The 17,500-nt window shown below is 32.9% G+C and overlaps 2 protein-coding genes across 9 annotated transcripts in view; one reads left to right on the top strand and one right to left on the bottom strand.

The window, feature by feature from the left end:
* LOC124955149 (signal recognition particle 9 kDa protein) overlaps positions 1 to 5,762 on the top strand; it is a 24,475-nt gene extending 18,713 nt beyond the window's left edge. Inside the window, exon 4 of the mRNA XM_047509130.1 lies at positions 5,360 to 5,762. The gene's annotated coding sequence lies outside the window, so the exon portion shown is untranslated. The remainder of the gene's footprint in view (positions 1 to 5,359) is intronic.
* LOC124955146 (band 4.1-like protein 4) overlaps positions 1 to 17,500 on the bottom strand; it is a 56,600-nt gene that overhangs the window by 18,165 nt on the left and 20,935 nt on the right. For 7 of the 8 annotated variants that reach the window (XM_047509124.1, XM_047509118.1, XM_047509120.1 and 4 more), the window contains 2 exons: positions 1,682 to 1,786; positions 302 to 441 (listed from right to left, as the gene is read on the bottom strand). In XM_047509124.1, the coding sequence (XP_047365080.1) occupies positions 302 to 441; positions 1,682 to 1,786 (245 nt within the window). Of the gene's footprint in view, positions 1 to 301; positions 442 to 1,681; positions 1,787 to 10,779; positions 11,141 to 17,500 lie in introns of those variants that run through there. The other variant, XM_047509123.1, reaches the window with a different exon arrangement.

Below are 17,500 nucleotides of genomic sequence, written 5' to 3'. Positions count from 1 at the left end.
TTTTTTTTTTTTTTTTTTTTTTTTTTTTTTTTTTATCGTGTAAGAAGGACAGAGAGAGAGAGAGAGAGAGGGAGAGAAATATAAATCACTCGTGTGTGTGCGTGCATTTTATAGTTAATTTTATACGATAAATTTAGAAAAAAAATATTAAAAAAAAAAAAAAAAAAATAATAATAATAAACCAGTCGATTACGATAGTATTTTTAATTTGTTACCGATCTTATTATGCAACAATTAATTAAAAATTTAGGAAATTAGGATAGATATACCATATATTTATATGTATATATATATATATTACCTTGTAATCTCTTCGATGAGTTTGCATGGATCAGCAGCATAAAATTTCACACCGAAGTAAAGAGTATGAACGTCCGAGGTTGGATCCCCTTTTTGAACTTTGAGTTGTTTGCCAATTTTTTTACTGGGATCTAGCCATTGCTAGAAAAAAGAAATAAGAAAAAACGATATATATATATATATACATACATACATACATACATACATATATATATATATATATATATATAGAGAAAGAGAGAGAGAGAGAGAGAGAAAAAAAGAAATAGAACGATTGATTTAGACTAAAGGATCAATGATTTCTTTTTACGGAAATTTGATTTCCGTAAAACCTCTCAATTTGATTTCATAATTTTTAAGGGATTCTTGTAGTTTTATGATGTTAAAAAAAGAAAAAAAAAAAGAAGAAGAAGAAACGAAAAGAAAAAAATTCAGTCGATAAAATAATAACTGATCTTTGAAATGATCTAAGATCTACTTTTGAATCATCTAAGAAATTTTGGTAGCCCAATCTTAATATAATTATATCGTAATGATTGAAAAGAGATAGAGATAGAAATAGAGATAGAGATAGAGATAGAGATAGAGATAGAGATAGAGATAGAGAGAGAGAGAGAGAGAGAGAGAGAGAGAGAGAGAGAGAGAGAATTACATCGAGACTGTCGATAGAGAACTGTCGAGCGGAAATTGCAGCAGCTCGACATTTCCCGTAGATAATAGTCTTATCCGTCTGTACCTCGAGGGCTAACCAATCGGACGGACATCCCTCGGGACTTATTCCCTCTATCATATTTAAAGAATACACGAAGAAAAGTTTCAGCCAATGATATACCAAAGACATATCTCTTTCTCTCTCTCTCTCTCTCTCTCTCTCTCTCTCTCTCTCTCTCTCTCTCTCTCTCTCTCTCTCTCTCTCTCTCTCTCTCTCTTTATCTATCTTATTTTAAACAAAAATCGTATGTATTTATGTATCGTAAGATAATCCGAAACGGATTAAGATATCGAAAAGAAATATAATAAACAGATAGATAGATTAGATAGATATGGACAAATATTGATTTTGCTTTTTTACATAGGAACTTTTTTTTTCTTTTTTTCTTTTCTTTTTTTTCTTTTATCAAAATTAAAATATTCCAATTGCAATAAAATCTTATGATATATTATATCCAATATGAATTTCTTTTTCTTTTCTTTCTTCCTTTTCTTCTAAATATTCTAATTATTTTAATTAATTAATTATTAATAATAATAATAATAATAATAATAATATATATATATATAAAATCACGAATAGGAATAATTGGTTTTTTTTTGTCTTTTTTTTTCCCTTCTCACAAAACAATAAATATCAAATTTTCATTATAGAAAATAATTATCTCACCGTTTGATTTTCATGATCCAAATAACGCAGACCGAAGTAAGCAGTTTCTAAGAGATTCAAATGCCTGAATACTCTATCCAACAATTCCTGGCCGAGATTGGAACTCTGTAACGAGATCGAAATGGCATACGAGTTATTATGAAGGAATAATCATCGTCGTTAGATAGATAGATAGATAAATAGAAATCGAAATAGAAGCAGAGAGAGAGAGAGAGAGAGAGAGAGAGAGAGAGAGAGAGAGAGAGAGATAGATAAATAGAAAATTAGTTGTCGAAGATATAGCATAGATCACTCTGTACGGTTGACTATATAGGATAGATCGATGGGTAGATCGATAGGTAGATCAATAGATCGATCGATCGATCGATCGATTGATCGATCGGACGTCGTTCGATCGAGCGTAGCAATTTAAATCGCGAATTGCACGCGTCATTGAACATGTCTAACTGTGGTAGCGAGTCGATAGAAAATGTCGTCGTCTATGTCGTTATAATAGTTTATTCTTCTTTATCGTTAGTTTATCGTTCTTTCAGAATTACACGTGAAAAGAAATCTTTCCTCTTCTAACGGCTTCTATTTTTTTCTTTTCTTTTTCTTTTTTTTTTCTCCTCTTCTTCTTATCTTTTATTTTACTTTACTCTCCGTTTCCTTTCCCTCGCCAATGATTGATTTATCCCAAAGTAATTTATCTCTTTGAGTACTTCAAAAAGATTAAAAACAAAAATACATAAATATATCCGTCATTCAACTTTCATTAACTTTAAAATAAAGAAAACTGAAAAGATTGTAATCAAAGACGATTGTTTTTCTTATATACGAAGCCCGTTGATATTGAAAGCAGGTCATTAGTTTGTGAAAAAAAAAAAAAAAAAAAAAAAAAAAAAAAGAAATAAATAAATAAATAAAAAGAAACAAATCGTACGATCAGACATTAGTAAAAATCATACGAAATTATAATCCTCGATCTCCACATATATATATATATATATATACATATACATAACAATCCATAACAAATACAATCATATTCCTAAACTCGATTATAAACTCGATTAATTAATCTCGTACGTTCATTAAAACGTTCCAACTAAGAGGATCGCTCGTAAAATCGTTTGACAAAGAATGGAAAAAGGATGTGGGGAAGCCATTGGAGTTTAGGTTCGACTTTCGTTGTTAAATCGGTTCTCTTCCTCCCACCCCCCACCCCCACCACCCTCTCTGGCATTGTTCTCTTTCAACACACAAACACACACTCATACACATACATATTACATATACTATGTACACACATTCATATATATATATATATATATATATATATATATATATATTATATATACAGCTTCCATATATTCATATGTATGATATACACATATCGTATACATATACCTATACATATATACGTGCAACATATACATATACATACTCCGAATAAATAGAGATCGGAATAGCTGGTTTCCGTTTCTCAAGCGAGCCGTGACGTTCTCTCAGTATACTATGGAGAGGAAACGGACGCTCTTTTCCCTCGAGGGAATCTAACGGAGAATCTCTACTATGTATTTCGTACGCTTCGATCGTTTATATATATATATATATATATAAATATATATGCACAGATACACATATGTGTGTACGTGTTTAAACCCTTATGGTGGAATATTCTCCTGATTTTACTGTTTGCTCGTAATTAGCATTGCATGCTCTCTCTTTCTTAACAACACACATTCTCTCTACCCCTACCCCTACCCCTCTCTCCCTCTTTCTTCCTTTCTGTTTCTTTTTATTTTTTTATTTTTTATTTTTATCTTTTGTGTTATCAATTATCTCGAACCTATAGTTCTTTCTTTTTTCTCTTTTTATACAGACTAATCACAGCTAATTATCCCTCTTTCTTTCTCTCTCTCTCTCTCTCTCTCTCTCTCTCTCTCTCTCTCTCTCTCTCTATTTCTCTCTTATCTTTCGTATTAGATAATAATTCATTAAACGAATACAATTTTCAATCATTTTTCTCGATCAAGTATATGTATATATTAATCTTTATCAATCATTACTCTAATCTATATTTCTAATTATATTCATCGTTAGATCCTTTTAAATGCTCGATGGAATCGAAGAAGGAAAGAAAGAGAGAACTGTTTCTAATATTCTAAAAACAATTTTAACGATCTATCCATAACATTATCTAATCTTTTTTTTTTTTTTTTTTTTTCAATAGACTCTTTTTTAGATCAATTTTCTATTTCCCTTCCTTTTCAGATCGTAATATTAAATAGATACAATCTCAACAAAGGGAATACTTGTAACCTTCATTCTATAATACAACACACACACACACACACACGCACACACATACACACATACACGCGTACACATATATAATAATCGAGATAATTGAATGGGAAGAAAAATGAAATATTGTATAATAAATAGTAATATTATTGTATTCTACGTCCATACTGTATTTATCCATACGCGAACGTATCATCTATATGATATATGAGTGTGTGCATTATAACATGACTTTAATGTGACTAAAGACCTCACACTCATACCAATAAGAGATTTTCATTTTATAATAGTATACACATAAGTGAGATGGAACACTTTCCTGATACGTTTCCTGCGTCTAGTCGGGGCAATACTTTCCGAGGTCAATGGCAAGAAGAAGGTAAAGCATAGCGATAAATAGCATAACGTCTATCCCCTCTCTCTCTCTCTCTCTCTCTCTCTCTCTCTCTCGCATAGGCGTCGATTCACTATCTGGATCGTAGCATCGTGAAATTTATTGTGGGTGCCCTGAACTATCTACCACCGACATCTATCCTCGCTTGGGTGTTGCACCTGCACTTTTACTATGAAACGAGAAAGGTGCCAACCATCTCTTCTCTCTCTCTCTCTCTCTCTCTCTGTATCTATCTCTATCTCTATCAATCTATCTCTATTTCTCTTTTTGCACCATAGATTCAACATTTTTTTTCTCCCATTTTCTCGGGGGACGACCATTTGTTCTCTTCGGTGAGAAATAGAGAGAGAGAGAGAGAGAGAGAGAGAGAGAGAGAGAGAGAGAGAGATTAACTCGAGTTTTTTTCCCCATTACGACCATTATTTCTCGTGAGTCTTACGTTCTTTTGATAGTTCAATGTCATTCTCCCCATCCAGACGCAATCAACTTCGGTGACGCACGAATTGTTAGAAAAAAAAAGAAAAAAAAAAAAGAAAAGAAAAAAAGAAGAAAAGAAACAAAAAGAAAAAAAAATAAGAAAATGTTTTTACAATTCGTTAATAATAAAAATTTTCTCTTCATCTTTCCTTTCTAATTTTTTTTCTCTACTTTCTCTCTCTCTCTCTTTTTTCCTTTTTTTTTTTTTCCTTAATTAACTCATCGTCAGATAATTACATTCAGATTGATACGACATAATATCAGAGTTTTATGCACATGTATGCACAGTATGTATGCAATAAGTTTTTAATTTGTTTGATATTGAAAATTATAAATTGGTCTAGGAACTTTTTTAAAACTTCGTTTAGGAACTTTTGTTGTCCTTCAGTATTTGTTTGTAATAATAATAATAATAATAATAGTAATAATAATAATAATAATAATAATAATAATATTAGGACAATGAGTGAGACGACAACGGATGGAGTAAAACAGGAAGATGTATTTTCTGTTCAAAGGAAGATGAGGAAGAGGAAAAGGAGGAGGAGCAGGAGGAGGAAAGTCCGATAGCGATGTCCAAGGTTTACTGTCTAACTCGACCGGTTACTCCTGCGAATCCTTTTAAATCTTCGTAATCCTTGTGTGTGTGTATGTATGTGTGTATATGCTTTTGTGCGTAAGTATGTCTGTGTGTGTGTTGCACTGTACATACACGAGAATACAAAGCTTTTCGAAAGCTCCGGAATTAGCTTTTGTGCTTTTATTCAAAAGACCAGTGAAAATTCGTACGAACGAAGACAATACTGTTTCGTATAATAATATATTATATTTCAGATTATGTAGATACCCTTTGTGTAATCAACAGCAGGATCATATCTCAATTATTTTCTTTTTTTCTTTTTTGAAAAAGAAAGTTAGACATCTATAAAAGAAAAAATATATATATATATATATGTATATAAAAAGAAATACAAATTTATTTGAAACACATTCGTACGATGGCAATAATTTTTATTTATTTATTTATTTATTTATTTTCTTTTTCTTTTCCTTTTTTCTTTCTCTTCTTTTCTCTTTCCTTTTCTTTTTTTTTTTTTTTTTTTCAAACATCTAAATTTCAAATTCTAAACGATGGCACATCTTTTGATAAAGAGAAGAAAGAATGGTTCGCGAATTTTTTTTTTTTTTTTGCAATTAGGATAAATAAATGCATAAATAAATGAACAGATAAATAAATGAATACTGTACGAAGGAACGAACGAAATATTTTTATTATAGTTTCATCCCTCTTACGACGACTATTTCATTTTATTCCCGCCATTATTCGAAGTTAAGCGACAGAAGGTGTTACGGAAGTTGGCGATCACCGGGGATCACGTGACTTTCAGCGCCTACTACGTTAGTCGAAACACGTAGGTCTCACTCTCCTCCGAAGTGTTGTTCGGTTGCGTTCGTGTGTATTGTGGGAGATCTAGCCCGATAAGCGGGACGCGAAGTAAATGAAAATGGCGCTGATTTTTTTCTCTTTTTTCTCCCTTTTTTTCTTTCTCTCTTTCTCTCTCTTTTCCTCTTTCTTTCTTTCTCTCTCTCTCTCTCTCTCTTCCTCTTTCTTTCTTTCTCTATCTCTCTCTATCTTTTATTATTCCGTTATCATTACACAAACGTACAATTTTTGAATTTCGTTTTTTAAGAAAAGAATTCGAGACTCCCCACCACCTATTTCTCCGACAAAACAGGAACGTCGTCGTAACAGCCAATGAAAAAAAAAATTCCATGTGTGGCGGGAAATTTGAATAGGCTTGGGTCGAATTAAATCGGACCACGTGACCGCATCAAAAACGAAAAAGAAAAGGAAGTAACGTTAACGATAGATAGTCAATGTCCACAAGAAGAAAAGACAACCGACCATTGGGTCCCCTCATTCCCCCCCTCCCACTATCTTCATCCCTCAGCCCCACCTTCCCCTTTATCTCCTTTCACATCCACCATCGTTCTTCTCGCGGAGGAGTTCGTCCGGCTTCCAGGATGCATTGTTTTCACCTTTTTTTTTCTTGTCTCTCTCTCTCTCTCTCTCTCTTTCTCTCTGTCTCTCTATCTATCTTTCTCTTCCTCTTTCGAACAAGGTTCGATTTCGTATTATATAGGGTGCCCCGTAAAAAACAGATCATTGAATAATCAAAGTATCAAACATAATATATTATTATTATGTCGATGAAATCGTTATTTCGACTTTTATATATATATATATATATATATATATATATATATATACATTTTTTATCTTAATAATCTTTTGAAATAAATCAACGTGTAATCCACCTAAAACGCGTAGAAAATTATTCCAATGAGGTCAAAAAATCATTTCTCTCTCTCTCTCTCTCTCTCTCTCTCTCTCTCTCTCTCTCTCTCTCTTTTTTTCTTACACACACACACACACACACACATATATAAACAAACACAGATATCCCTTCATTCAACTGGAATCAAGATAAGATATTTTTTCAATCTCTCTCTCTCTTTCTCTCTCTCTTTCTCTCTCTCTCTTTCTCTCTCTCTCTTTCTCTCTCTCTCTCTCTATATATATATATATATATCTGAGATCTCTTTCGATTGAATACAAAGTATTCAAACATTGTATATACAATGACTGGATAGGAGTGTGTGTGTTTTGGTACATTTTGGGCATACCCTATAGATAACCATGTAGTACCTATATGTATAACATATATAACGGGGTCTATGCCCTGATACTTCTATACTCTTGCGCCATGTTGGTACCCAAGAAAGAATGAAAGAAGGAGAAGAAAAAGACAGAGAGACAGAAAAAACAAAAAGAGTGTGAGAAAGAGAGAGAGAAAGAGAGAGAGAAAGAGAAACGTGGATGAAGGCAAGGACAAGAGGAAGAAAGTACCTTTCGATAGAAACCAAAGAGTTGCCTAAAGAGTAAGAAAGATAGTGAAACAGTGAGACAGTGAGACAGACAAACAGACAGACAGACAGACACAAAGAAAGAGAAAGAGAGAGAGAGAGAGAAAGAGAAGATTAAAAAGAGCAGGATGGGAGGAGAGGGTATTCCATAAGATTTTTTTTTTTGCCTTCTGCTTACATAATGTATTCTCAAACGTACATACTCGAAGTAAAAAGGAGGGAAAGGACAGTGGTTGCTCTGCTACCAGAATGCTTTTTTTATACTAACACATACATACATACATACATACATACATACATATATATATACATATACTTAGAGATTTACAGAGAAAGAGAGAGAACGAGAAAATTTACACACTTAGGGACATATGATCATCTATCTCTTTCTCTCTCTCTCTCTGTATTTTTCGTCACACACGTACGCAACTCTTGTTGGTATACTCGAAGACACTTATCGTTTGTCCTCCTACCTTTACCACCTCTCTCTTTTACAATCAACTCTTTCTCTTTCCTTCTCTCTCTCTCTCTCTCTCTCTCTTTTTCTTTCTCTTATTGTCCGTTCGTTGTCATCGTTGCTTGCTTGCTTGCTAGATAGCTAGCTTGCTTGGTTGCTCGGTTGGTTGATTCGTTGGTTGGTTGGTTGGTTGGTTGGTTGGTTGGTTGGTTGGTTGGTTCGTTTGGTTCGTTGGTGTTCGCTCTCTCGGCATGGTCTTACAGCGTCGTTGTAGTTGTTGTACGGCCGCAAACGTGACGGAGGCGTGTCACATCGGAATACAAAAGGTATAATACTCACATACCGATGCCGCTAACTCATACCTACCGGGGAATACCAATTTTCGATGGCCGTGCTATCCCGAGAAGCGTCGAAGGCGTAGCCAAAGATACCTTCTTCGTTGTCGTTGTCTTCGTCTTCGTTTCCTTCTTCTTCTTCTTCTTCTTCCTATTCTTCTTCATTCTCTTCTTCTTCTTCTTCTTCTTCTTTTACATGTAAAAGTTACGTGTAAATCGTAACTACATATGTGTCCTTCGTTTTCCTTTACACTATTACGTTTCGGGCACGTAGATCTTGTCACTGAATAAATTTTATATGTATGTATCTATATATTTATCTATGTATTGTATTGTATCTATGCATGTATGTATGTATGTATGTATGTATGTAAAGGATGGGTCCCCCACAATCTTTCTCCTCCCACTCTCAACTTCCTTCTCTTTTAGATTCGTCTACTCATGTATGTATGCCTTTAAGAATTTCTCTCTTTCTCTCGAATACGTGAAGAGTAATAATACAATGCCCCCAGGTTTGAAAGATTTCAAATCTATGCGAAATACTTTTCGTAAATTATACGACCTACAGAATTGTTTTAATAATAAAAGTTAATAATAATAATAATAATAATAATAATAATAATAATAATAATAATAATAATAATAATAATTTGGATCTATAGATAAACGTAAATCCATGAATAAATGGGGATATTGGGAGAAAAAGAACTTTTTTACAAGTAAAATAAAATCATTATTTTCGAAAAATTACAAATGGAATTATAATTTGAGAGAGAAAAAAAAAGGAAAAAAAAAAAAAAAAATTGGAATAAATTAAAAATCGTCCATTACACGATTGATATTAAAAATGATCCTAACGAATATTCTTCGAAACGCGTCGATTTAGAATTTGGAAAAAGAAGGATTTGTGGAGTAAAAAAAAAAAAAAAAAAAAAAAAAAAAAAAAAAAAAAAAAAAAAAAAAAAAATTGATATATGGTTTATATCGAAATGTATTGTATAGTAAGGATTAAAAGAAAAATCGAAAGGAGCAGATGCTTGCTTTGCGTCCTTAAAATAGGAATAGTTCGATGAATTACATATATACATATATATATATATATACTTTAAAAAGAGACGTGCATATAGAATTACTTTGTACGTATATAAATGTGTGTGTGTGTGTGTGTGTGTGTGTGTGTGTATGTATTTAATATATGTATGCAGTGAAACGGAACCAACTTATTCGTTCGTTTCACCTGCAATGCAACCCGATTTGCCTCGGGCTTGAAAGCGCAGGAAAATGTATCGTTGGTTCTGCGGTAGCCAACGAAGATAAAAAGACGATTATGGCTACGAAAAGAGAAGGATAAAGATAAAGAGAAAAGAAGAGAAGAGAACAGAAGTGAAGTGAAGTGAAGTGAAGTGAAGTGAAGTGAAGTGTAGCATAGCGCAGTGTAGTGAAGTGAAATGAAGAGAAGAGAAACGTTGTAAGAGAACGAACAACGCCAACAACGTCCTTCTCAATACAGCACGTTCGACTCTCGTTCAAGGTCCATCTTTATATATATATATATATATATATACCTCTCTCTCTCTCTCTCTCTCTCTCTCTCTCTCTCTCTCTCTCTCTCTCTCTCTCTCTCTTTTTCTCTCTTTCTCTCTATACATTTCTGTACTGTTCACGAGATGCAAAGGGTATTTTCGAGGACATAAGGGTAATCGAGAATTGAAATAGTTTCTCTCTCTCTCTCTCTCTCTCTCTCTCTCTCTCTCTGTCTCTCTCTTTTTCTCTCTTCTTTCTTGAATTTGTAATTTATTAAAATTGGATAGATATATATATAGACAAGATGAACATACTCTCTCTGTACTATTGAAAATATTATCAATCGATTTAAAATAAATGAAATTATCGTATTAATAAATATGACAAAACGAAAGGTATAAATAAAAAAGAAGAATATGAATTAAAAGAGAGAAAGAAAGAGGAACTATATCAACTTATTAAAATTTTAAGAATTATATATATATATGGTGGACCTTTTGTATCCATGTCCATTTAAAATTTTCAATCCATTTAGAAAAGTTAAACCATTGTCTTAATAAAAATGACAAAGAACGAAATGGTACGAACGAAAAAGAATAATAATAATAAGAAGAAGAAGAAGAAGAAGAAGAAAAAGATGGATAAAAAGAGAGAATAGAAAGAGAGAAAGAGAGAAAGGGAAAAGGGTCCTTACCAGACCCTGAGGGGGTCTCAAAGATGGCTGTAGGTCTAGGAGATGGGTAATCATCTTTGGCTTGCGTGTTCGAAACGATCCTCCCTTTTGCCCTCATTTTCTCTCTCTCTCTCTCTCTCTCTTATTTCTTCTTCTTCTATCTCTTCTCCTTCTTCTTCTTCTTCTTCTTTATCTTCCTCATACCACTTTTAACTTCTTTGCTCCACGTTTTCATCTCGAAGTGAACGGCGCCAATCTCTTCCGATCTTTCTTTTCCTTCCTCTCCTTTTTTCATACTCCACACAGCAAGAAGGCAAACCGTTTATTTAGACATTGCTCTCCTTTTTCCATCTCTCTCTTTTCCCTTTCTTTCTTTCTTTCTTTCTTTCTTTCTTTCTTTCTTTCTTTTTCCCTCTCTTTTTCTCTTTATATCTTCTTCTTCTTCTTCTCCTTCCTCTTCTTTTCTTTTAAAAGCCAACGGCTTTAGCCCCCAGCCAAGATTCTTCTTCTTCTTCTTCTTCTTCTTCTTCTTCTTCTTTTGCTTCTTCTTCTTCCTCTTCGTGGGAATCCTTAGCACAGCAGTAATACAAAATCGACTTTGAGATTCAACTTTTTTTTATCGTACTAAACCGCCACGCTATACCTCTCCCCATCACTATCATCACCAACACTATCAACCCATCCACCCACCCACCCACACCCATCAGACAATCCCCATTCCAGTCATGAGTTTCTCGACAAAAGTACACAATGCAATTGTTCTTTTTCCAAGCGCCAGTATAATGGGATTCTCTACAGATATTGTCGAGCGAACGAACGAGATTTATATGTGCTGCTTTTTTTTTCTTTTTTTTTTCCCCTTTGAACAAAATAAGTTACACCCTTTTACCTCTTTCATCTCGTCTCTAAAAGTTTTTGGTTACGTTTGTTCCAATCGATTTTGAAATGGTTTTCTTTTATCCTCCTTTCTTTCTCTCTCTCTCTCTCTCTCTCTCTCTCTCTCTCTCTCTCTTTTTTCTCTTTTTGATATATAAATGTTTATCAAAATTTGAACAAATCATTAAAACATTTAACATAACAAAATTATTACTTGTCATAATACTCCCAAGATATAAGTTTCTCAATTACACCGACATTATTATAATCGGATCGATTGGAATTATCAAGTCGAAATATAATGATTGGATTTGTTTGATTGTAATTTTACAATGTAAAAAGAAAAAACAAAGAAAAAGAAAAAGAAAATATTAAAAAAAAATTTGAGAATGAATGAATAAATAAATAAATACATAAATAAATAAATAAATAAATAAATGCAAAAGAAAGAAGAAAAACTTTCTCTCACTTTCATTTTTCTTTTTATTTAAGTTCCTGTTACTATTATTGTTCATTTCTTTTCATAAAAAAAATATACAAATGCACATCCACGTGCATATATAAAAATGTACACAAACATTCTCATTTCATAAGAGATCCTTGTAATTATATAAATACCGATATTCTCTGTCAGTAAAGAAGAAAGAGAGAGAGAGAGAGAGAGAGAAAGAGAGAGAGAAAGAGAGAGAGAAAGAGAGAGAGAAAGAGAGAGAGAGAGAGAGAGTGAGAGAGAGATAAATACTCTCGCTGAAGGCACTTAGAATCTCGAGTATGATTTCCCTTCTCTTATTTACAATCTACCAACTATGACGGCGGCGATGATAATGATGATAATGATAATGATGATGATGAACGTGACGATCTCTTGGAGTGATCCTAACGATCTTGGAAGGAATAATAATAATAACAAAAAAAAAAAAAAAAAAAAAAAAAGAAAAAAGAAAAAGGAGTTGATGCCAATGACATGTCATAGCTAACGAGGAAAAAATAAAAAAGAAGAAGAAAAAAGAAAGGAGGAAAAGAAATTAAAAAGCAAACAGTCTCGTTTTCATTCACAGGATATATATATATATATATATATATAATGTTTATGTGCATGGAAAAAAATCTATGAATCCTGTGAATCCTGCGAAATTCAAATCTAAAAGATTAAGATTTGAACGTAAGAGGAAAAAATTCTTAAGGAACAAGATTCTCATTATATTAAAAATCCAAGTCATTTGGGATTACTTCAACCGTGTATGGTCCGTTAATGCTTCCTTTTCAATCTTAATGTTAAAGACCAAGAGGAGGAAGAAGAAGAAGAAGAAGAAGAAGAAGAAGAAGAAGGAAGAAGGAAGAATAAACGCTTTCGTAGCTATCGTCGTGTGATTTAACCTCCATCAACGTTACCACCACCACTACTACTATTACTACGTTACCATCATCAACATCACCACCATCCCCTCCTCGCACCCCCCAGTCCCCCAGCGCCCCCTTTACCTCACTTCACTTCACCTCATCACCATTCCGCTCCATTGCGTTGTGGTAACGATGGAAACTTGGTTGCATTTTAACGCGATCTATGCATAATCATCAAGTGCCCAAGGAGAAATTAAATCTCGTAAAGGTAAAATTTCATTTCGAGTTTGAACGCATTTCATTCCCACGATCTAAAATACATGTATGAATATAAATTTTTAAACTCGTTGGATACGAGTCTCTCTCTCTCTCTCTCTCTCTCTATATATATATATATATATATATATACGTATACACAGATATATATAGAATTAATATATATATAGATTTATTTTATATATATATATATATATATCTTTATCTCTCGTTCTGTCTCTCTCTTCTAACGGAACAACTAACATCCTGATTTTCCTCGGTCTCTTCCATCCCTTTTCTCTCTCTTTCTCTATCTCTCTCTCTCTCACTCTCACATCATCCTTCTCCCATTCCTTTATTTCCCCCAACCCCTCCCCCCTACCACCCAAGCGAGCATCATTTCATAAAATGCTAATTTGATTCGCGAACATCTTTTTGATATTAGAAAAGATATATAAATGTATCCTGTTATACGAGTTTATTTATACCGGAAAGAGAGTTTAATGCGTTTATTCACATTTGCATTATCTCGATGACGCATGATCGTTCTTTTCTTTCCTTTTCTTCTTGTCTTGTTTCTCTATTTCTCTCTCTCTCTCTCTCTCTCTCTCTCTCTTTCTCTCGCAAATCTCTTTACTTCTTTTTAATTTGGAACATTGGCGTACCGGTGGGTAGTAGTAGCAGGTTTTGACTCATCTTAAAACTGGTTTCTATGATATCGTACCGGATACATCCGGTATATATACACACATATTTATTTGTGTGTGCGTATTTATATATATATATATATATATATATATAAGATATATTTATGTACACGTGTACGTAAGCGTATATTCATAGATAAATATATATCGATAGGTGAGAAATAGTGGGTTTAAGTACAACGTTTACCACGAGAGCCCTAACAGTCTTCTATCACCTTTCTTACTATACTATACTATACTATACAATATATTATAGTATACTATACTACACTATATTATACTATATTATATTATACTACGACGTAATCCTTAATAATCTCGATGATCGCGATGACTCCACCCACTTCCGTTTACTCTTATTATTATTATTATTATTATTATTATTAATATTATTATTATTATTATTATTGTTTTTGTTGTTTGCTTTTGTTGTTGTTGTTGTTGTTGTTATTGTTGTTGTAGTATTACGCTCTTGCAATTTCCTTCACATCTTATTTATGACATAACAGATAATACAATTATTCACATTATTTAATTTTATATTACAAATATATATCGTTCGTATGATTATTACGATAGACGTTCGACTATGCGGAAACATACGTTTGAATTTTTCTCTTTGCAATAAATAACGCGTGAGCGCGGCCATTTTGAAATTATACTCTAAAGAATTTCATCCCCTCCCCCTACACCTCCACCTTCCTCCATTAAAACAGACCACGCTCATTGTTTCGGCTTCGATCGGTTTGAGATTTTTTTTCTTTGTTTCTTTTTTTTTCTTTTTCTTTCAGAGACGATAGAAACTAAAGCTACAATGCCTCATATCAGGAGAAATGAGAAAATACTTTAAAGAAAGAAAAAATAAATAAATAAAAAGAAAATAAAAAGATAACCTCAAAAAAAAAAAAAAAAAAAAATATATATATATATAGAAATAGAACTCTCTCTCTCTCTCTCTCTCTCTCTCTCTCTTTTTTTCTCTCTTTCTCTCTTTTCTTTCTCTATCTCTGTCTTTATCTCTCGTTCTATCATCGTTTGCTATAAACTCGCCGTGGAAGACTTTGACAATGAAGTTGAAGGTGAATCGAAGGTCGGCGAGCATGGCAAAGTGATTTGCAGTATAATTAGAGACCATTCTTGATTTCATCGGGTTCGAACTTTTCACGAACTACGGAGGTTCCGTTTTTCACGAGAGGGACCTTGATGTCCGACCCATCCCACATCCTCCTCCTCCTCTTCCTCCTCCTCCTCCACCACCACCTCACCCTCCTTCTCCACCTCATCCTCTTCTTCCCCCATCCACATCCTACACCCACAATCTCCCGTCTAGCCAAGCTCTCCTACTACCTAACTATCCTTTCCATAGCCATCGACCATAGTCACTCCCCAATCCCGCATCCCATTTCCGGAAGAACGGAAGAAAATCGCTACGGAAACTTCCGCGTCTCTCTGCGATTCCGCTCACTCTGGCGCGCTCTAAATGCTTCGACTACGATAATAATAATAATAATAAAAAAAAAAAAGAAAGAAAAAGAGAGAGAGAGAGAGAGAGAGAGAAGAAAAAGAAATGAAAACGACAATCTCGACCATTGTCTCTATTTCGAAGTCTGAAGTTCTTTCGTCTACTTTTATTTTGTTCTTTTGCTTTAGCCTTCTTTCCTTTTAAGCCTGAGGTATGGCCAAAGTTAAAACGAAATACAGTATGTGTATTTGTGTGTATATATATATATATATATATATATATATATAACTGTAAATATATAATATACTAACTCTGATGATTATATCAAGTCGTTCAAAAAAAAGAAAAAAAAAAAAAAAAAAAAAAGAGAGAGAAAAAAAAAATGAAAATTAATTCTTTTGCGATTAAACTTTACCATTATTAAATTATCGCCGTTTATAAACATCATAGAAGCACTTCTTCTTTTTTCTTCTTCTTCTTCTTCTTCCTCTTCTTCTTAATATTACAGATACCAACAATAATGGTCATCATTTATTTGTTGGATCGATATTTAAAAAGAAAAAGAAAAGAGAAAAAAAAGAAAGTAGAAGTATTTTTGAAACCAATATTTCTTAATAAATCGTCAATATTTATAATGAAATAAAATATCGATAAATAATTATAAGCGTATATCGGTATCAATGATATTGATCGAAACATACGAAAAATCTTATGTTGAATTATTTATTACGAATAAAATATTCCCTATACGGAGAGATCGCATATTTATTTTTCAAAAACATATATCCTATTGAATTAACGAAAATATATTCGTTCGAATATAAAAATTTTCAATATTATTAACGATCAAAAAAAAAAAAGAAAAAAAAAAAAAAAAGAAAATATATCGATGACGAGTTTCTCGATCGTCGAAAAAAAAAAAAGAAAGAAAAAAGAAAAATCATTTGCAAGAAGCAAAAGGAAAAGATCGATTATTTTTCCTAACCCCCGATCTGTTTTGCAAATTGTTTGCAAGCGACAGAAGAGGGGAAAAAAAAAAGAAAAAAGAAAAAAAAAAAAAGTGCTATCGAACAAAATTGCAGGATTATAATAAGCGACCACGAATATTAAATGAAACTGCGTACACGTGATAGAAGATTCATTCAATAAATTAATCAAAATCGATTTGTGTCGGACTTTAAAATATTTAATAATGTAATACGAGAAGTATGATAGAGAGAGAGAGAGAGAGTTAATAGAACTTTATTCAATGGTATTCCAAATTTTTTTTTAGTATTTCTTTCCTTCCTCTTCTTTTTTTTCTCTCCCCTTTTTTTTTTTTTTTTGAGTAGTCACGAGAGAAACTCATGGGGGATAGAGAGACAGAGAGAAAGAGAGAGAGAGAGAAAGAGAGAGAGAAAAAGAGAGAGAGAGAAAAAGAGAGAGAGAGAAGGAAGGAAGATGGTTGAAAGTAGCGTGAATTAGTGTGCACGGTTTGGGTCGAACGAGGTTATCCTCAAAAGGGAAGGAGGATGGTCCCAGCAATTTTGGTATATAGCCTAATAACAGGGCAGTACGAATACCTCGGGGATACTACTACATATACTTTTTCTCCTTCTCCTTCTTCTTCTCATTTCTTTTTCTCTTTCTTCCTTTCCTTCCTCCCTTCTTTCTTTCTCTCTCTCTCTCTTTTTTTTCTTTCATTCTACTTCGTGGCAACCAATAAGATCGACGAATGTCCGAAGGGTGTGAATATGATTGGAGTATATCTTTTTGCCCGGTATACAAGATCAAAATTTATTAAATTCAATTGAAATGAAATTTTTCTCTACACACACACACACACACACATATATATATATATATATGTATGTATGTGTATATGCATGTAATGTATGTAAAAAAGGAATCGTGTCGTTGATTGTATATGTGTAATAGTTATTACTTCCTTTATATCTATCTATATCTCTCTTTCTCTTTTCCTACAAACTTCTTGTGTAAGTATCCCCTTCAAATCACCCCACCCCTAATTCTCTTAAATTCGATGGATCGGTAATTACAAGCTCCGAAGACGAATATCGCTTTACGGATATCGAAACGTTCTTTATCTCAAATTGGATGT

This window comes from Vespa velutina, chromosome 17, assembly GCF_912470025.1.
Source record: "Vespa velutina chromosome 17, iVesVel2.1, whole genome shotgun sequence".
NCBI lineage: Eukaryota > Metazoa > Arthropoda > Insecta > Hymenoptera > Vespidae > Vespa > Vespa velutina.
The sequence above is the reverse complement of the archived record's forward strand: the minus strand, read 5'-3'. Positions and strand labels throughout refer to the sequence as shown.